This window comes from Miniopterus schreibersii (assembly GCF_964146895.1).
Source record: "Miniopterus schreibersii genome assembly, chromosome: 8".
In the NCBI taxonomy this organism is placed as follows: Eukaryota; Metazoa; Chordata; class Mammalia; order Chiroptera; family Miniopteridae; genus Miniopterus; species Miniopterus schreibersii.
In genome coordinates, this window is record NC_138109.1 from 58,559,237 (window position 1) to 58,574,700 (window position 15,464).

At 36.7% G+C, this 15,464-nt stretch overlaps 1 protein-coding gene across 1 annotated transcript in view; it reads right to left on the minus strand.

Moving 5' to 3' along the window:
* Window positions 1-3,978: 3,978 nt before the first annotated feature.
* HFM1 (helicase for meiosis 1) overlaps window positions 3,979-15,464 on the minus strand; it is a gene marked incomplete at both ends in the record, with an annotated part of 83,322 nt that continues 71,836 nt past the window's right edge. The window contains 5 exons of the mRNA XM_081144370.1: window positions 3,979-4,048; window positions 7,623-7,777; window positions 7,869-7,980; window positions 10,808-10,898; window positions 12,278-12,400. Coding sequence (XP_081000496.1) covers window positions 3,979-4,048; window positions 7,623-7,777; window positions 7,869-7,980; window positions 10,808-10,898; window positions 12,278-12,400 — 551 coding nt within the window. The remainder of the gene's footprint in view (window positions 4,049-7,622; window positions 7,778-7,868; window positions 7,981-10,807; window positions 10,899-12,277; window positions 12,401-15,464) is intronic.

Sequence of the window (15,464 nt, forward strand, 5' to 3'; positions counted from 1 at the left end):
GTTTAGGGTAAGGTTTCCAAATTGAAATGTGAAAATAAGCAAAACAAAGATTGCTCTTTTGAATCATCTGCTTTTTTTATGTTAAGACAAAACTCTATAGTGTCTAAGTGCCTCTCAAGCAACATAAAAAAACAAAACAAAAACAACAGTTGATGCATGAGAATTATAAAGGTAATTTACACAGTTGGTGAAGAAAACAACTTCTACTGAAAGGCAATTAAACAAGAGCTGTATCACCATATTATATTTAAAAAGGAAAATATATGTGCATAAAACCAAGTAATCATCATTACTCTTATAGTTGTCTTCCAGAATGGATTCTCTTAAAATTCTGATACTGCCCCCTCCTCCCCTCCCCTCCCCTCCCCTCCCCTCCCCTCCCCTCCCCTCCCCTCCCCTCCCCTCCCCTCCTCTCCCCTCCCCTCCCCCTCCCCTCCCCTCCCCCTCCCCTCCCCTCCCCTCCCCCCCTCTCCCCTCCCCTCTCCTTTCCTTTCCATTGTAAACAAGGCTTCTTGCACTTGAATGTGCACAGTGACCTGGAATCTTGTTAAAATTCCAGTTCTGACTCAGAAGGTCTAGAGTGAGGCCTGAGACCTAACCAACTCCCAGGAGTTTCCCATGTTATTGGTATTTGTTACTGGTATTTGAATCAGACTTGATTAGCAAGGAGCCAGAAGTTGAAATGTCAAGGAGCAAGAAGTGTCAGTGTTTTCCTGTTTGTCCCAGTAACTAACCAAAACCCACACTGAAATTCTTAGCTTACTTACTTAGCTTAATTCTAAGCTTAGTTTACTCCTCTTTGCCCTAACTTCCTCTTCACTGTGACTTCTCTATTTCTGCAAAAGCAAAGGTTCTTACATACAGACACAAGTTATTATCTAGGATGCCATGGGCAAATGTTACCCATGTAAGGCCTGGGGTCCTCAAAGACTGGTTCCCTGCTGTGCCTGATGGAGAGGCGGGGTGTTTCCCAGCACTGGGGTCATGATAAAGAGACCCTCTGCCTGACTCTACTATGGTATAAATTGTGCTAAAACCTGCGTGAATAATTCAGCAGACATTTCTATTTGGCTTTAGAGTATCTTATAATAGAATTTGCAGAAGATTTATTTTCTAATTACATTTTATTTAAGGTAATATTAAAATAGATTTGTATGCTCTGACCATAAACCAACTAAGAATGTTGGTGAAGAGAGGAAGGGGATGAGGGTATCCATCTGGAAGCATGATGCAGGAGAAAGGTATAAGATAAAAATTTGAAAGTCAACAGTTCATTTGTCAAGTCCTATGAAACTTAGTGCAACTCAAACATGACAAATAACTATTGTATTACTTCATCACTAATGCCTTAAAGTGCTGTCAAGAACACTTTTTTTTTTATTACAAAAAACTACCAGTTATTGAGCACATACTATACATCAGCCCCGAAACTAAGAGAGCTTCCTATGCAGTGGCTTATTAAATTCTCACTCCATACCTATGAGGTAGATGCCATTATGCTAACATTGCTAACATTGCAGGTGAGAAAAATACAGCCTATTAAGGATCTTTTTAATTGAAAAAGACTTTTGAAAAAATTCAACCCTACCAATATTTTTGTAAAAATCTCTCTTGTATGGTTCATTTTATATGAATAAATAAATCCAATATATTTAAAACATAACTTACAAAATAGGAGGCCTTAGACTTATTCTTAGCCTCATCAAAAGAATGCTCCTTTAACCCTGGCCAATTTTTCTCAGTGGTTAGAGCGTCGGTCTGTGGACTGAAGGGTCACAGGTTCGATACCTTGGTTGCAGATTCAATCCCTGGCTTTGGTTGGGGCTCCTGTGGGAGGCATCAACATTTCTTTCTCTCTTTCTCTCCTTCCCTTCCACTCTCTCTAAAAATCAATGGAAAAAATATCCTAGGGTGGGGATTTAATAAAAAAGAAAACTCCTTTAAGTCATCAGTATATAAAGCAGGGTTCTCAGTTACATATATTTAATATACACATAACTTCCCAGGTAGACATGTGCACAAAGTAGGGTACGTCTATTATAGCACTGTCACTTTGCCATTTATTTTGGTTACTTAGGAAGTGAACCCATTATCTACAGAAGTGTTTCCAAAATCGGCCTGATCATAATGACCTGGAGTGTTTGCTAACCTATAGAATTGCCAGTCCTCTCCACTTGGAATTTCCGAATCAGTAGCTCTGAGGTGAGGTCTAGGAATTTGCATAGTTAATATTTTATCCATATATTTCTTATGATCGGGCAAGTTTGGGAAACATTAATCTGCTGAGTAAAGCTCGGGGTTTTACCTTAGCATCTAAAATCCTCCACAGCCTGGCCTTAAGGTAGATTTCAAACATCTACAACATTAACCTGTGTTTAAATGATCTGTTATTCACTGTTGCCCAAACAGATACTTTTCTCCCTTAGAGCTTTGCTCAAACTGTTCCCTCTGCCTACAATGTCCTTGTCTCATATATTTGTCCATCAAAATCTTTCTTATTCATCCTTCAAGGCTCACCTCAAATTTGAACTTCTCTATAACGGCTTTCCTGACCCCAGGGTAAGGATTACATTCTCTCTCCTATGAGCTCCCACAGCTCTTCAAACCTCTATTGCAGTGATTCCCAAAATGTGATCCCTGGACCAGCAGTATCAGCATCACCTGGGGACTTGTTAGAAAGGCAAATTTTGGGCTCCCCTCCAGACATACTGAGTCAGAAACTCTGGATATGGTGCCCAACAGTCTGCCCTCTATGATTCCAATGCACCCTGCAGCTTGAGAACCACCTCTCTAATGTATTCTATATTTCATTATTGCTTTATTATATGTCTAGTTTCTCTACCAGAATGTGAAGCTCCATAAGAGCAAACACCGTGCTTTCATCATCTGCATCCTTTGCAGGCCCAAGCACAGTGCTTTCACTTAGCAGATCACAGTAAGTCTGTTTAATTAAATGGCTATTTCTTTAGTGTCAAAATCTATGTATGCAAGATGAGCAGATTGTAGTGCCCCAATTTTTCATTTTAATGGTGTTTAATAACCTTTAAAGGTTGTAGCATGACTGATTCAGATGCAGAAACATACCAATTGTAAAGATGACTAAAATAAAGGAACTAGTTGCCCTTATTTTTCAACACAGAGACAAGACCTCTTAGTTCTAAGTTCTTCTCTATGCTTAGTACATATGCTGCCTAATAAATGTTTAATAATAGTAACAATAACAATCTCTCTTGTCTCTCGGGCTTTTATGCTTAAAGAAAATTTTCTAAAATTTCTTAACTGGGCTTCAACTTCACACTGTATCTATAAATAAATTAGATAATAACTATTGCTTAGTGTGCCTATCAACTACTTATCAATACATAAAATTGAGATATAATTCATTGGAAAATAATGAGAAGTAGCTTTTGCTATAGTAAAGGACAACAAAGTTTTATGGTTCACTAATTGAAAAACAAGCTAAAAGACAATTATCTATATTGACTAATGTTTCATTTATTCCTTGAAGTTATATAAATAACAACAGGTTCAGACAACCAGTGGATTCTTAAAAATCTTTAGTAAGACAAAACACTATTGGTGAATAATTCATACAACAGAGTCACTAACTCACATTATTTTGCTTTAACAGAATGCCTTTCTTCTTGAGAAAATATAAAAATAAAATTTTAAACTGGTTCTTGTCAAAATCCAAAATATCCAATTAATAACCAAATAATTATCTGTAAGTACAATTTAATTATCAGCTTACTAAAACAATGCCACTGTAAAAATACTTTTCACAAAGTTACAATGTAAAAGGAAAATAAATAAGTCCAGATCTTTTTTGTGTGAAAATGTCAACAAAACTGATCCAATGCAATAGAAATAAACCTGAACAATTATTACATACTTTTAAAAATATAAAAGCATGCTTTGTAATTAGGTGTCTTTGTAATTTGTCTTATTAATATAAGGAGCACTTTCTTGTTTTTGTTTTTAGAAAATACCATCAAATATTCCCAGAAACGACTTTATTTCATCAGCTTCATCATCAGGATGGTACCTGCTGAGGGAAAAAAAAGCAAATGTAAATATAACTATTATTGTAACACAATTTACTTTCAAATACACAATAATGTAATAAATATAAAGTGGATAAACTTGAAGATTGCTGAGAGGCTAATACATCAAATAAACTTCAATATGCATAACCTTGTGGGAAGTCTGTGGGGGAAAATTAAACTTTATAAATTATACGGTAGGGACCAAGTCTCTGAGATATATCTTTAAATTTATTGGATGTCATTTAATCAATATGTCTATGAACTTGACCATTCAAGAGGTGGGGGAAACTGCTACAGAGTTACTCATTAAAAATGACCAGAGGTGGGGCATTTATTATCGACTTAATCTAGTTCATGTAGAATTCTGCAAGAACTGGTTGGCTAAAATAGAACTTGAACTTTTGAAATATTAGCTGATCTCATTTGGATTCCTTTTTATGTATTTATTTTAGTCACAATATTATTGATCATATTCCCTATGCTGGACTTTGCATCGATCTGCACAACTATTCTATAATTACCAATTTGTACTTCTTAATCCCTTCACCTCTTTCACCCATCCCCCCAACCCCCGCCCATCTGGCAACCATCAAAATGTTTTCTGTATCAATGAATCTGTTTCTGTTCTGCTTATTTTGTTTTTTGGATTCAATTGTTGATAGATATGTATTTATTGCCATTTTATTATTCATATTTTTAATCTTTTTTTTCCTTCTTTTTCTTAAAGAAGACTCTTTACCATTTCTTGAAATGCTAGTTTGGTGGTGATGAACTCCTTTAGCTTGTCTGGCAAGCTCTTTATCTGTCCTTCGATTCTAAATGATGGCTTTGCTGGGTAATCTTGGTTGTAGGTCCTTGCTTTTCATTACTTTGAATATTTCTTGCCAATTCCTTCTGGCCTGAAAGTTTCTGTTGAGAAATCAGCTGACAGTCTTATGGGAGCTCCCTTGTAGGTAGCTAACTGCTTTTCTTTTATTAAAAATGTATCTTTATTGTTGAAAGTATTACAGGTGTCCCCATTTTTTCCCCCACTGACCTCCTCCACCCCACTCCCGCCACCTCCTCAGGACTTCCCTGCACTACTGTCTGTCCATGGGCTATGCATATATGTATATAAGTTCACTGGTTAATCTCTTCCCACCCCCAACCCCCGAAATACATCAGTCACTAACTGCTTTTCCCTTGCTGCTTTTAAGAGTCTCTCTTTGTCTTTAATCTCTGGAATTTTAATTATGATGTATCTTGGTGTGGGTCTCTTTGGGTTCATCTTGTTTGGGAATCTCTAGGATTCCTGGACTTGTATGTCTATTTCCTTCACCAGGTTAGGAAAGTTTTCTGTCATTATTTTTCACATAGGTTTTCAATTCCTTGCTGTCTCTCTTTTCCTTCTTGCACCCCCATGATGTGAAGGCTGGTATGCTTGAAAATATCCCAGAGGCTCCTTATACTAACCTCATTTTTTAAAAATTCATTTTTTCTTTTTGCTGTTTTGATTGGGTATTTTCTGCTTCCTTATCTTCCAAGTCCCTGATTTGATCCTCTGTTTCATCTACTCCACTGTTGATTCCCTATAATGGATTCTTCATTTCAGTTAATGTATTCTTCATTTCTGACTGGTTCTTTTTTATGTCTTCTAGTTTTGCTTTATGTTTCCTATCTTTTTGTTTAAGTTCTCATTAAATTCATCTACTCTTCCTCTAAGTTCATTGAGCACCCTTATAACCAGTGTTTTGAACTCTGCATTTGGTAGATTGCTTGTCTTCATTTTATATGGTTCTTTTTCTGGAGTTTTGTTCTGTTCTTTCATTTGGGACATGTTTCTTTGTCTCTTCATTTTGGCAGCCTTCCTGTGCTTGTTTCTATGCATTCAGTAGAGCTGCCATGTCTCCCAGGCTTGGTAGAATTCCATTATGCAGTAGGTGTTCTATAGGGTCCAACAGCACAGTCTCCCTGTTCACCCAAGCTGGGCACTCCAGGTCTGCCCTCTGCCCCCCATGTGGGCTGTGTACACCCTCCTGTTGTAGTTGAGTCCTGATTGCTGTTGGCACATCAACTGGAGGGACTGAGCCCCAGCTCTCCCCTCCCCCCCCAATTGATCAACAAGGACTGGCTGTGACCACCATGGAGAATCAGCTGTATATGGGTCCACCCCACAGAACAAGACTTACTTCAGTCACAGTCTGGTATCCAGTGAGTTTGCCCCTTGAGTGTTTCACTTGTGGAGGTTGTTGGCTGGTGCTTTGATGTGGTCTAAAGCTACCCACTGGGTGCCCTGGCTCTGGGGCCTGCTGGGAGGTGCAGGCCAAGATCAGCCACCACCTGTATTCTGCCCAAGGCCACCTGGCATGAGCTACAAAGTGATATGCAAATGGCTGCTACCTGTGCTGGGCTTGGAGGTGCCAGGAGAGGCCAAGCTGCAAACCAAGGCCAGTTGCTGCTAGTGCCAGACCTGCGTCCACTTAGTGAGAGGTACGGGGCATGCTGAGGCCAGATGCTGCTTGGCTGAGAGATTTTAGGGAAGTGTGAAACAGGAGCCAAGACAGGTGTTTTGAATGGAAAAGCCACTGGAAATGGCTTGGGTGGGCCCACAAGTTGGGTGGGGTGGGATCTCAGGGAGTCACTAGGGTGGGTGTAATAGTGTTAGCCAGGTTGATGGAGACACCAATATGGTGCCAGACTACCAGCTCAGAAAAGGAACAGTGTCCTCTGCCAGCATTTCCGTCTGAGAGAAAGTTGACCTTCCAGCTCTTGCCCTGATGCCAGACACTTCAGTTCCTTCCTGTATGTCCCTGGTGCCTTTCAAGCTGCTGCCCCAACACTGGAGTTCAGAGGTAGTGAGTCAGAGTAGATACATGCATGGGTCCTTTAAGAGGAAGACCTGGGACTCCAGCAGCCCTCTGTCTCACTCAGCCACAGTCTCCACTGGTTTTCACAGCCAGAAGTTATGGGAACTTCTCTTTCAGGCACTGGAACGCTGGGCTAGGGAGCCTGGTGTTGGGGACATCCACAGTGGAGATATCCCTCCCAATTTTTATCTGCCACACATGGGTACTGGACTGGCTAGTGTGTGTCTCCACTCCTTCTACCAGTCTCAATGTGGCTTCTTCTTTACATCCTTGGTTGTAGGACTTCTGTTCAGCTAGATTTCAGGTGGTTCTGAATGATGGTTCTTCTGTGACTTAGTTGTAATTCTGATGTGGTTGTGGGAGGATGCAAGTACCATTATTTACCTAACCCATCATCTTGACTGAAACTATTTTTTTCCTTATTTGGGTTTCTTAAATGACTGTACATATTATATTATCAACATACTGCATTCAAATCAGTAAAAAAGTTTATCATCACAATATAATGTTTTAATTAATAGTATCAAACATATGTTCTCAAAAATTGAGATACCTGATATCATAAATTATCATGAGGAGGTCAGCTCACCAGGGGTCTACAATTTCAATGTTTTATGTAAATAAAATGTTTAGGTTCTGATCTTTAAAATAACCAAGGGAAAAGAATGCTGAATTTCTCTGTAAAAAACTGTTATTGGTATTTCTTGAAATGTCTTTAAAGTGTTCTTACCTGAAATCAATTTTGTTTTCACATTCACTGTTTCTAACAAAGAAATCCACTTTCTTGACAAAATTTGAAGAATTTGATCTTTTTTCAGAGTGAGGAAAGCATAGCCTTTCAATCACTGGTGACAGACTTTGTTGTTTTCCTTTTTGTAAATGGGCCTATATTTTCAGTTAAAAACAAAAAAAGCAGCCATCATTGACCGTTTAACTATTCGAGCAGAATTTAAAAGAAAAAAATAGTGCTTCTTACAATATTTGTATTTTCATCTTGTTCAGGAAATGCTGTCATGGAGGATGCACCAAACTTGGACATAGCAGAATTTGATAAATAAATATCTGGCTCCTTGTGCGACGAAACAAAACTAAAAATCAAAAGCAATTATTTGTAAATATGGCAAATAAGATAAACCATTCTAATTTAGATCAACAGTGATTCTTTAGGGAATATGATTGAAGTTTACCATATTTGTCACCATAAAAACTGATGCTGTTTCTTAGACTCATGGAGAACTTGGTTTATCTCCTTTCCTTTGGACAAAACAACAACTTCTATATACCAAATTAGATAAGAATACTATTTTAAAGGGCCTACAGAAATAATCACTCAACAGTTTTCTTTCAAATTGGGTCTTATGCTTAATTGTCTTTCATCTAGCAGTCTGTAAATCTTTTGTAGATCTCATTTTTAATTCCTTTCCCTATTCTGGTCTCAGTGTAGACAGACATCTCTAGTTATCTTCCTATGTATAACTTTACACTAGAATTCACCTTTAATCTTCTGTATTAAATTCATTCATTATAAAACATTTATTATTCCCTTCCATATGTCATATATTGTACTAGGATCTGGGTATAAAGTGATAAATCCTCAGGGAGTTACAGTCTAGTAGTGGAGCAGGCAATAAGTAAAAAATAAATATACATAATTATAGACCTTAAAGTGATATGAAGAAAATTAACTGAGTAATATTATAGGAAATAACAGTGCAGAGGTATAAACCCACTTTAAAATTATGGTCATCAATGCCTCTCTGAGGAGGTGACAATTCAAACGGAACATTATAGGCTACAATGTGACAGCCATGCACGGAGCAAAAGCAGTGGGTAGGAGAATGGGGGAATCACATATATTGACAGGATTATATCTTTTTGTCTTTGGTTAATGGCAAGGAATTAAAATAGTAAAAAGGATATAAAAGGAAAACCATGTCTCCTTTCCACCCACATCCTTAGGCCTTCAGGCCTTTTTCCTAGCAACTTCTGGCACCAGTTTCTCAGGGACTTCTCAATAGGACTCCTTAAACCCACTAATCTCCTGTTGGTCACTTTTAAACTCTCCCCAAATTATCTGTAGTTTTCTAAAAGTGTGGCACACAAAACTGTTTATGTGCGTTGTTATCTTCCTACCTGTATGCTCCTAATTCCTACCTATTCTTTGCTTCTCTACATCTGCAGCTTTGTTCCACTTTGATGCTTCTAATCTGTTTATTTGATATGAATCAGAGTGAGAACCAATGAATAAATAATAAATATTTTAGGCAAATATTTTAAAAGCTTTTGAATGGTATAAGAGATCCAAACATGGAATAAGCATTTGGGAGTGAATGAGCTCCTGTTCACTGGAGTGGTCCTGGTGGAGATGGCATGATTACTTGTCAGTGATACTGGAAGGTGATTCAAGGACCCAGTGGTGGGGAAATTAAATAACACTTATATTAAGCCTTCTTCAGCGCTAGAATTCTCTGATATCTATAATTCTTTGATGTTGAAGATCAATAAAATAATAGCAAATAAATAATAGCAAACATACCAAAAGGTACCACAAATTTAATACTTTTAACAAAGGAGAAATAAACAATCCTTAAGTAAACTGGCCCCTGAATAAAAAGTTGCTAGTATTACTTCTCTTTGGAAAAATTTTGGCTGTGGCTATTTCTCTCCCTTGACTTCTAATTAAATCCAATATCCAAATGCACTTTGCATTTTGTAAAAATGTCAAGTTGAACATTTCTAAAATTATTTTCTTTTCCAAATGTTTATATATCTTATATTCTGATAACATCTCTATCTACCCACTTGCCATTTATTCTTCCTTCTTCCTCAGTTATGTTACGCTATCACTTGCTAAATCTAATTTGTGTTATCTATAAAATATTTCAAAAAATCCAAATCTATCTCTCAGTTTCTATCACCTCTGCCCTAGTTTAGGCCTCCTCCTCATAGGCTGCCTTTCTCAAATAGGCCACCATGTCTCTGGTGGTCCCACCCTCTATAATTCATTCTAATTATCATATCATATCACTACATATCATTCTGAAAATCACTAGAATGATTTTTTTCTGATCAAACTGTTTATCTTGGGCTAATAATCTTGGATGACTCCTCACTGCCTACCCTGGAGGTAAAAAACTAGAGGCCCCTTAAGCGACATCTAGCCTACAGACATTATAAGTATTATTTTTGGAGGAGGGCACTATAGATTGTCACATTTTAAAAAATTAGCTGTCAAAATTTAAAAGTCAGGAGATATCACATAAAATTTTAGATTCCTAACTTTAAAAAAAAAAAAATAGAATATTTGACAACACTAGACACTCATTTCCTGCACAGCAACAACTCGTTGCAGCTGAGTAGTGGTTTCTCTCTTTAGATGGGACACTACAGTTGGCTTTGGCTCACTAAGCCCTGAAGTCAGGTTGAGTCTGTGACCTACTGGATATAGTACAGTGTAAAAAGATGGCATTTAAGGTTCTTTACAATCAGACCTTAGCGATCTCAGCCTTAATGCTGTGGCCACACACTTTACTGACCCTTGGAGAAGCCTTACCCTTTTACATATGCTGCTTCTACTTGGAATGCCCTACTGAACTCCTATTCAGCTTTCAAGTCTTGTGAAAAATGAAGATTCCTGGGGTCCAGCCACAGAGACCACGATTCAGTAAGTTCAGTGTGGGGCCCAGAAATGTGCATTTTAAATATATTACCCCGTAGGTGATTCTGATGCAGGTGGTCTGACAACAGCACTTTGAAAAACACAGCTCTAAGATTAAGAGGGTTTAGTTTGGCTAATACCTTACATCTTCTCTGACATCTTAAGACTTGATGCCTATCTCCAATTACATGTCAGGAGAATATAAAGTTGTAAAAGTTGTATAAAGTTGTATTCCAAACCCAAGTTCTAAAACTTGCCTGTTTGACAGTTCTCTTTGGAATTTGCTCTTTGACTCTTGGAAGGATAGTTTACTTCCCCTGGTAGCTGAACTCAAAGTGCTTCCAAATCCTGTATAAAGAGATAACATTTTGAAATAAAATGCCAGGAAACAGCTGAATGGAGCTTTTCACAAGATCTATAAGGGCTCACTTTATCCAACAGATATAGCCTGGTTAAGGAAGGAATGGGTAATTCTTCTCAATAACCAAATTTCATTTGCATAGAGAAATAATGGCACAAAGGTAAGAGAGAAAAAACAAAAATTACGTAGGTTAGCTTATTAGTCACTGTCTTAAAAGGTCCCCAAATCACTATTATCTATTTACTTATTTTTAATTCATGTAAATGAACAAATTAAATTTCATTTAATATTTTCAATGGTCTACAAGTAATTAAGTTCATTAAATGTGCTCTATACATGCGGGGACATTTATTGTGATTGATTTTTCCAGTGTCATGCCCTCACAGGATTAGGCTACCTTGAAGGATCAGTATAAATTGTCTCTTAACTTGCAATACACAATGACTTTTAATTTTGAGGCAGGCACCAGTTGTTGCCCAGTAATATAGGAAATTGTGCCTACTGATCCCATGTTGGAGATTTTTCTGGCCTATTTTGTGAAGGTGGTCAAATCCTATTCCTTCTAGAAGGAGTATTAGCTCTTTAGGTAATTCTTAGAACCCTGAAATAATATTTCAACTTCTACTTGCTGCCTTTAGAAAGCCTTTTTAAAAAGAGGACTGGAGTGGATACATTAAGAGGCAACTATAATTCTAAAGGAATAATTTCCTTCTCACAGCTGTCATGGGAGAGAATACCTCCATCTCGCTATCAAGTCATACACAAGATTTTCACTTCTCTGTCTTAGTGAATAGGAGTAAATCTACCAGTAACTCAAAGAACTAAGTCTCATTACTTTTGGACAGTATATAATATAAATACAATATCTAATACAGGAGAAATGAATCCTTTCCTATTTACTTATACCTGAAAGTTAATATTTCTACTAGAAATAAAAGTTATCTTTTATTTTCTTTGCTAGTAAATGAATACTTTTAGAAAGGAAATATTTTTGTCCTTCACAAACATTAGCAGACCATATATGATCTTAGAATGCAGAGCTGGATAATCTGTTTTATGAGAAAAAATTGAATAAATAATCTGAATTTGAATAAGGTCTTTGACAAGATAGGGGGACAACAGAATAGAAAAAGCTCATATGGTATACTATCCTCATGGAATGATCTTGACTTCTGTCCTTGGGAGAAGGAAATGCTATCTGTGGAAGGGTCAAATTTTCAGTTTTGCTCAAAATTATAATCTTAACAAACCAAAGCTAATTAAGCAAGCACATAAAACAAAACAAAAAAATTAGTCCCAGAAGCTGAACTGAAAAATATTCAAAAAATTTCTCATAAAATTATTTCATGCTAACATACAATTTTACCTGATGCTTTTGTCTTCTTATTATCAGCTGAAAAGCTAGGAACTTCTATTAAGTTTTCATCATCAAAATCATCCCAAACTTTATTTCCCAATTCTGAAAATGGAGAGTTGTTTTTATCCACATCTGTCAAATTCTGGTTTCCAGATGCATTAAGATTTCTGTTAAACAGCACTGCTTGAGGGGCTTTCTCATTTGAAGTTGCAGAATAGATCCAGCTAGAAAAATCTGTCATGAGTATGTACAAGAGAGTATAGGTACTTTTTAAACCATAAGCATTATTATCTATTGATATATCAACACATCTTTCAACTACTAAACAGAGGTCTTGAATAGTAGTTTTTAAGCATTGGGTCAAGCATTGTTGAATACTGTGTTCAACCAATTCTAATCACTGAATTACATATACTGATAGTTGAACTAAATTTAATTTTCAATGGATTCTTTTAGACTGAATAAATTTTCCAACTTAATTCCTATATGAGAATAACCCTACTCCAAGGTTAGCTTGGAAAATGGTCTTTCTCCCTCCAGCTATTCTCCCTACAAGTTAATTTTGAGTATTTTTACAAATATATCTGTCCAAAATATATCTTAATTTTATTCTTGCTAAAAAATCCTTAGTGTTATACATTGTTTTAAGCCTGGGCTTAGAATCAGACTGCCTGGGTGAAAATTCCACCTCCCTCATTTACTAGTTGCATGATCTTAGACAAGAAATTTAAACTCTCTGAGCCTAGTTTTCTCCTCTGTGAAATGGAATGATAATAATACCTACAAGGTAAGATTGTTATGGGGACTAACTGACTTCTCATGTGCAGTTTTCCATAAAGGTGTGCTAATAAATATTTAGGAACTGCTTCTCAAAAACAGTATGCATGTATATATATACATATTTTTATTATATGTATTATATGTATTTATTATAAGTAAAGGATATGACGCACACAATTACAAATAATAAAATATACAGCATGACTTATAATAAGTTCCATATATCTGATTCTCACTGTTTTTATCTCAATGTTTTTATTGAATTTTGCCAAACCCTTACATCTATGGTTGCAACTGACAAGCGAATGTAGTTCTCACATGAATGATGTTTTATATTTTTGTTGACTTTAACCAGTAGGATGAAAGTTAAATAACAAAGACATATGTTGGGACTTCACCCATTAATCCACTGACTTGCTCTACTTCTTTGCTGAATTAGGTAACAGCTCTCAAATACTAGAACAGTCCCTCAGGTTTTTATGTGTGCGAGTCACAATATGATGGCCACAGACATGATACACTGTTAAATTTAATCTGTACTATTAACATTTTCTTCATCACCTTTTACAGTCTAAACAAACAAAAAAATAAGTAAAGCCTTGATTTGCAGTGTTTACTGGTTTCCATGGTATAAAAACTTCCAACTAGGGTTGATTTTAAGCTATCAGCATGACATCACTGAATGCAAAGTTGAGAAGAAATGCATAATAGCACCCCACTGTATAGTATTTCCGCTACATAAATGCAAATATAGATGCAAATAATCTCAAGAACACACATAATAAATGTAGCAGAATAAATAGGAAGTGATTCATTTTGAACATTTATAGCCTTTGTTTTTCATATTTTATTTAATTGAAAGTTTATATAATTAAACTTTTAATAATAGTTGAAAGATTCCCAAAATTTAATAATAATCTCTCATGAGCCAGTACAAGCTTGCTCCAATCATTGCTAAGTTTCCTTCACTTTAAGTATCCTTTATCCTCTTCTTCACCTGTCCAAGTCTTACTTTATCCTTCAATTGCACCTACACCCACAGTTCGCATTATTCTACTTTTGCACAATGATATACATCCACAACATAATGTGTACTAAAAATAGAAGGTACAAAGTATAAAGGGAATACAAGGGAACAGGACCTAAACCTACAACAGAAGTCAGAGTAAACACCTTTCAGATGGTAACGTGGTAAGATGGTAACACTGGAATTTGAGCTTAATAGAACTGTGTGATTGTGGAGCAGGGCAAGAAAGGTCAAGATACTCCCCGAAGGGAGAAGAGCATGTGAAAGGCACAGCAGTATGAGAGACGAGAGAATGTTTGGAGAACTGTAGGTTTTCAGGATTTCTGGAACACAAAGTAGAAGGAGAAGGCAGGGCCCACTGAGACTGCACATGAAGTTAAGTGAGGATTGTGTTGAAGTTTGTTTGACATGTTAAGAAATTCATGCTATTAAAGGTAATGAATAACTATTAAAAAGATTTTAATAAGAGGCTTACCTGAACAGGTATGCCTGTTAGATCACTTGGAATAATTATGTATTAGAGGATAATGAGACTGGAAGCAAAAAAAAAACAAAGTAAGAAAGCCACTGCAATAAGTGAGACAATGAATGCCTAAGCTACAGTATCAGCAGAAGAAATAGAGAGGAAAGAATAGATATAGAGATGTTTAGGTGGTAAAATACATAGGACTTGGTGATTAATTACATGTGAAGTAAGATAGTTAGGCTGACTCTTTTCTGCCTTTAGCAGCTTGGAAAAAAAAGAGTTCTGTCACTTAGCTAAGGGAAACAAAAAGAAGCAGAGTGAGGCAGAGAGAAAACAGAAAGAAAGAGCTGAGATGCTGACATGTTAACTTTTAGGTGGATATGTCCAGAGAGGTAATTGTATAGATGGGTCAGGGGTAGACAGAAAGATCTAGATAGGAGTATAGACTTAGAAACCATCCAAATATAGTCAGGAATTGAAGGCATGGACTTAGGTGACATTGTTTAAGAAAAGTGTGAAAAGTGAAAAGAATAAAGAAACAAAAAAAGAATTCTTTTGCAACATCAACAGGAAGAAAAGCCCAAACAGTTCAACAAGTAGTAGGAGACCCAACTGAGGAGTTTAATTGAAACCAACAGTATGGAAGGACCTGGAGAATATTATGCTAAGAGAAATAAGCCAGGCAGCGAAAGACAAACATCACATGATCTCACTAATATGTAGAATCTAAAGAACTTAATAAACTGATGAACAGAAATGATTCAATGATATGGAAACATGGATCAGACCGACGAATCTCAGATGGATGGAATGGGGGGGGTGGAGAGGGAGAGATTAACCAAAGAACTTATATGCATATATGCACAACCCAAGTACACGGACAATGGTGTGGGGAGGGACTGGGGAGGGGGTAGGAAGGGAAG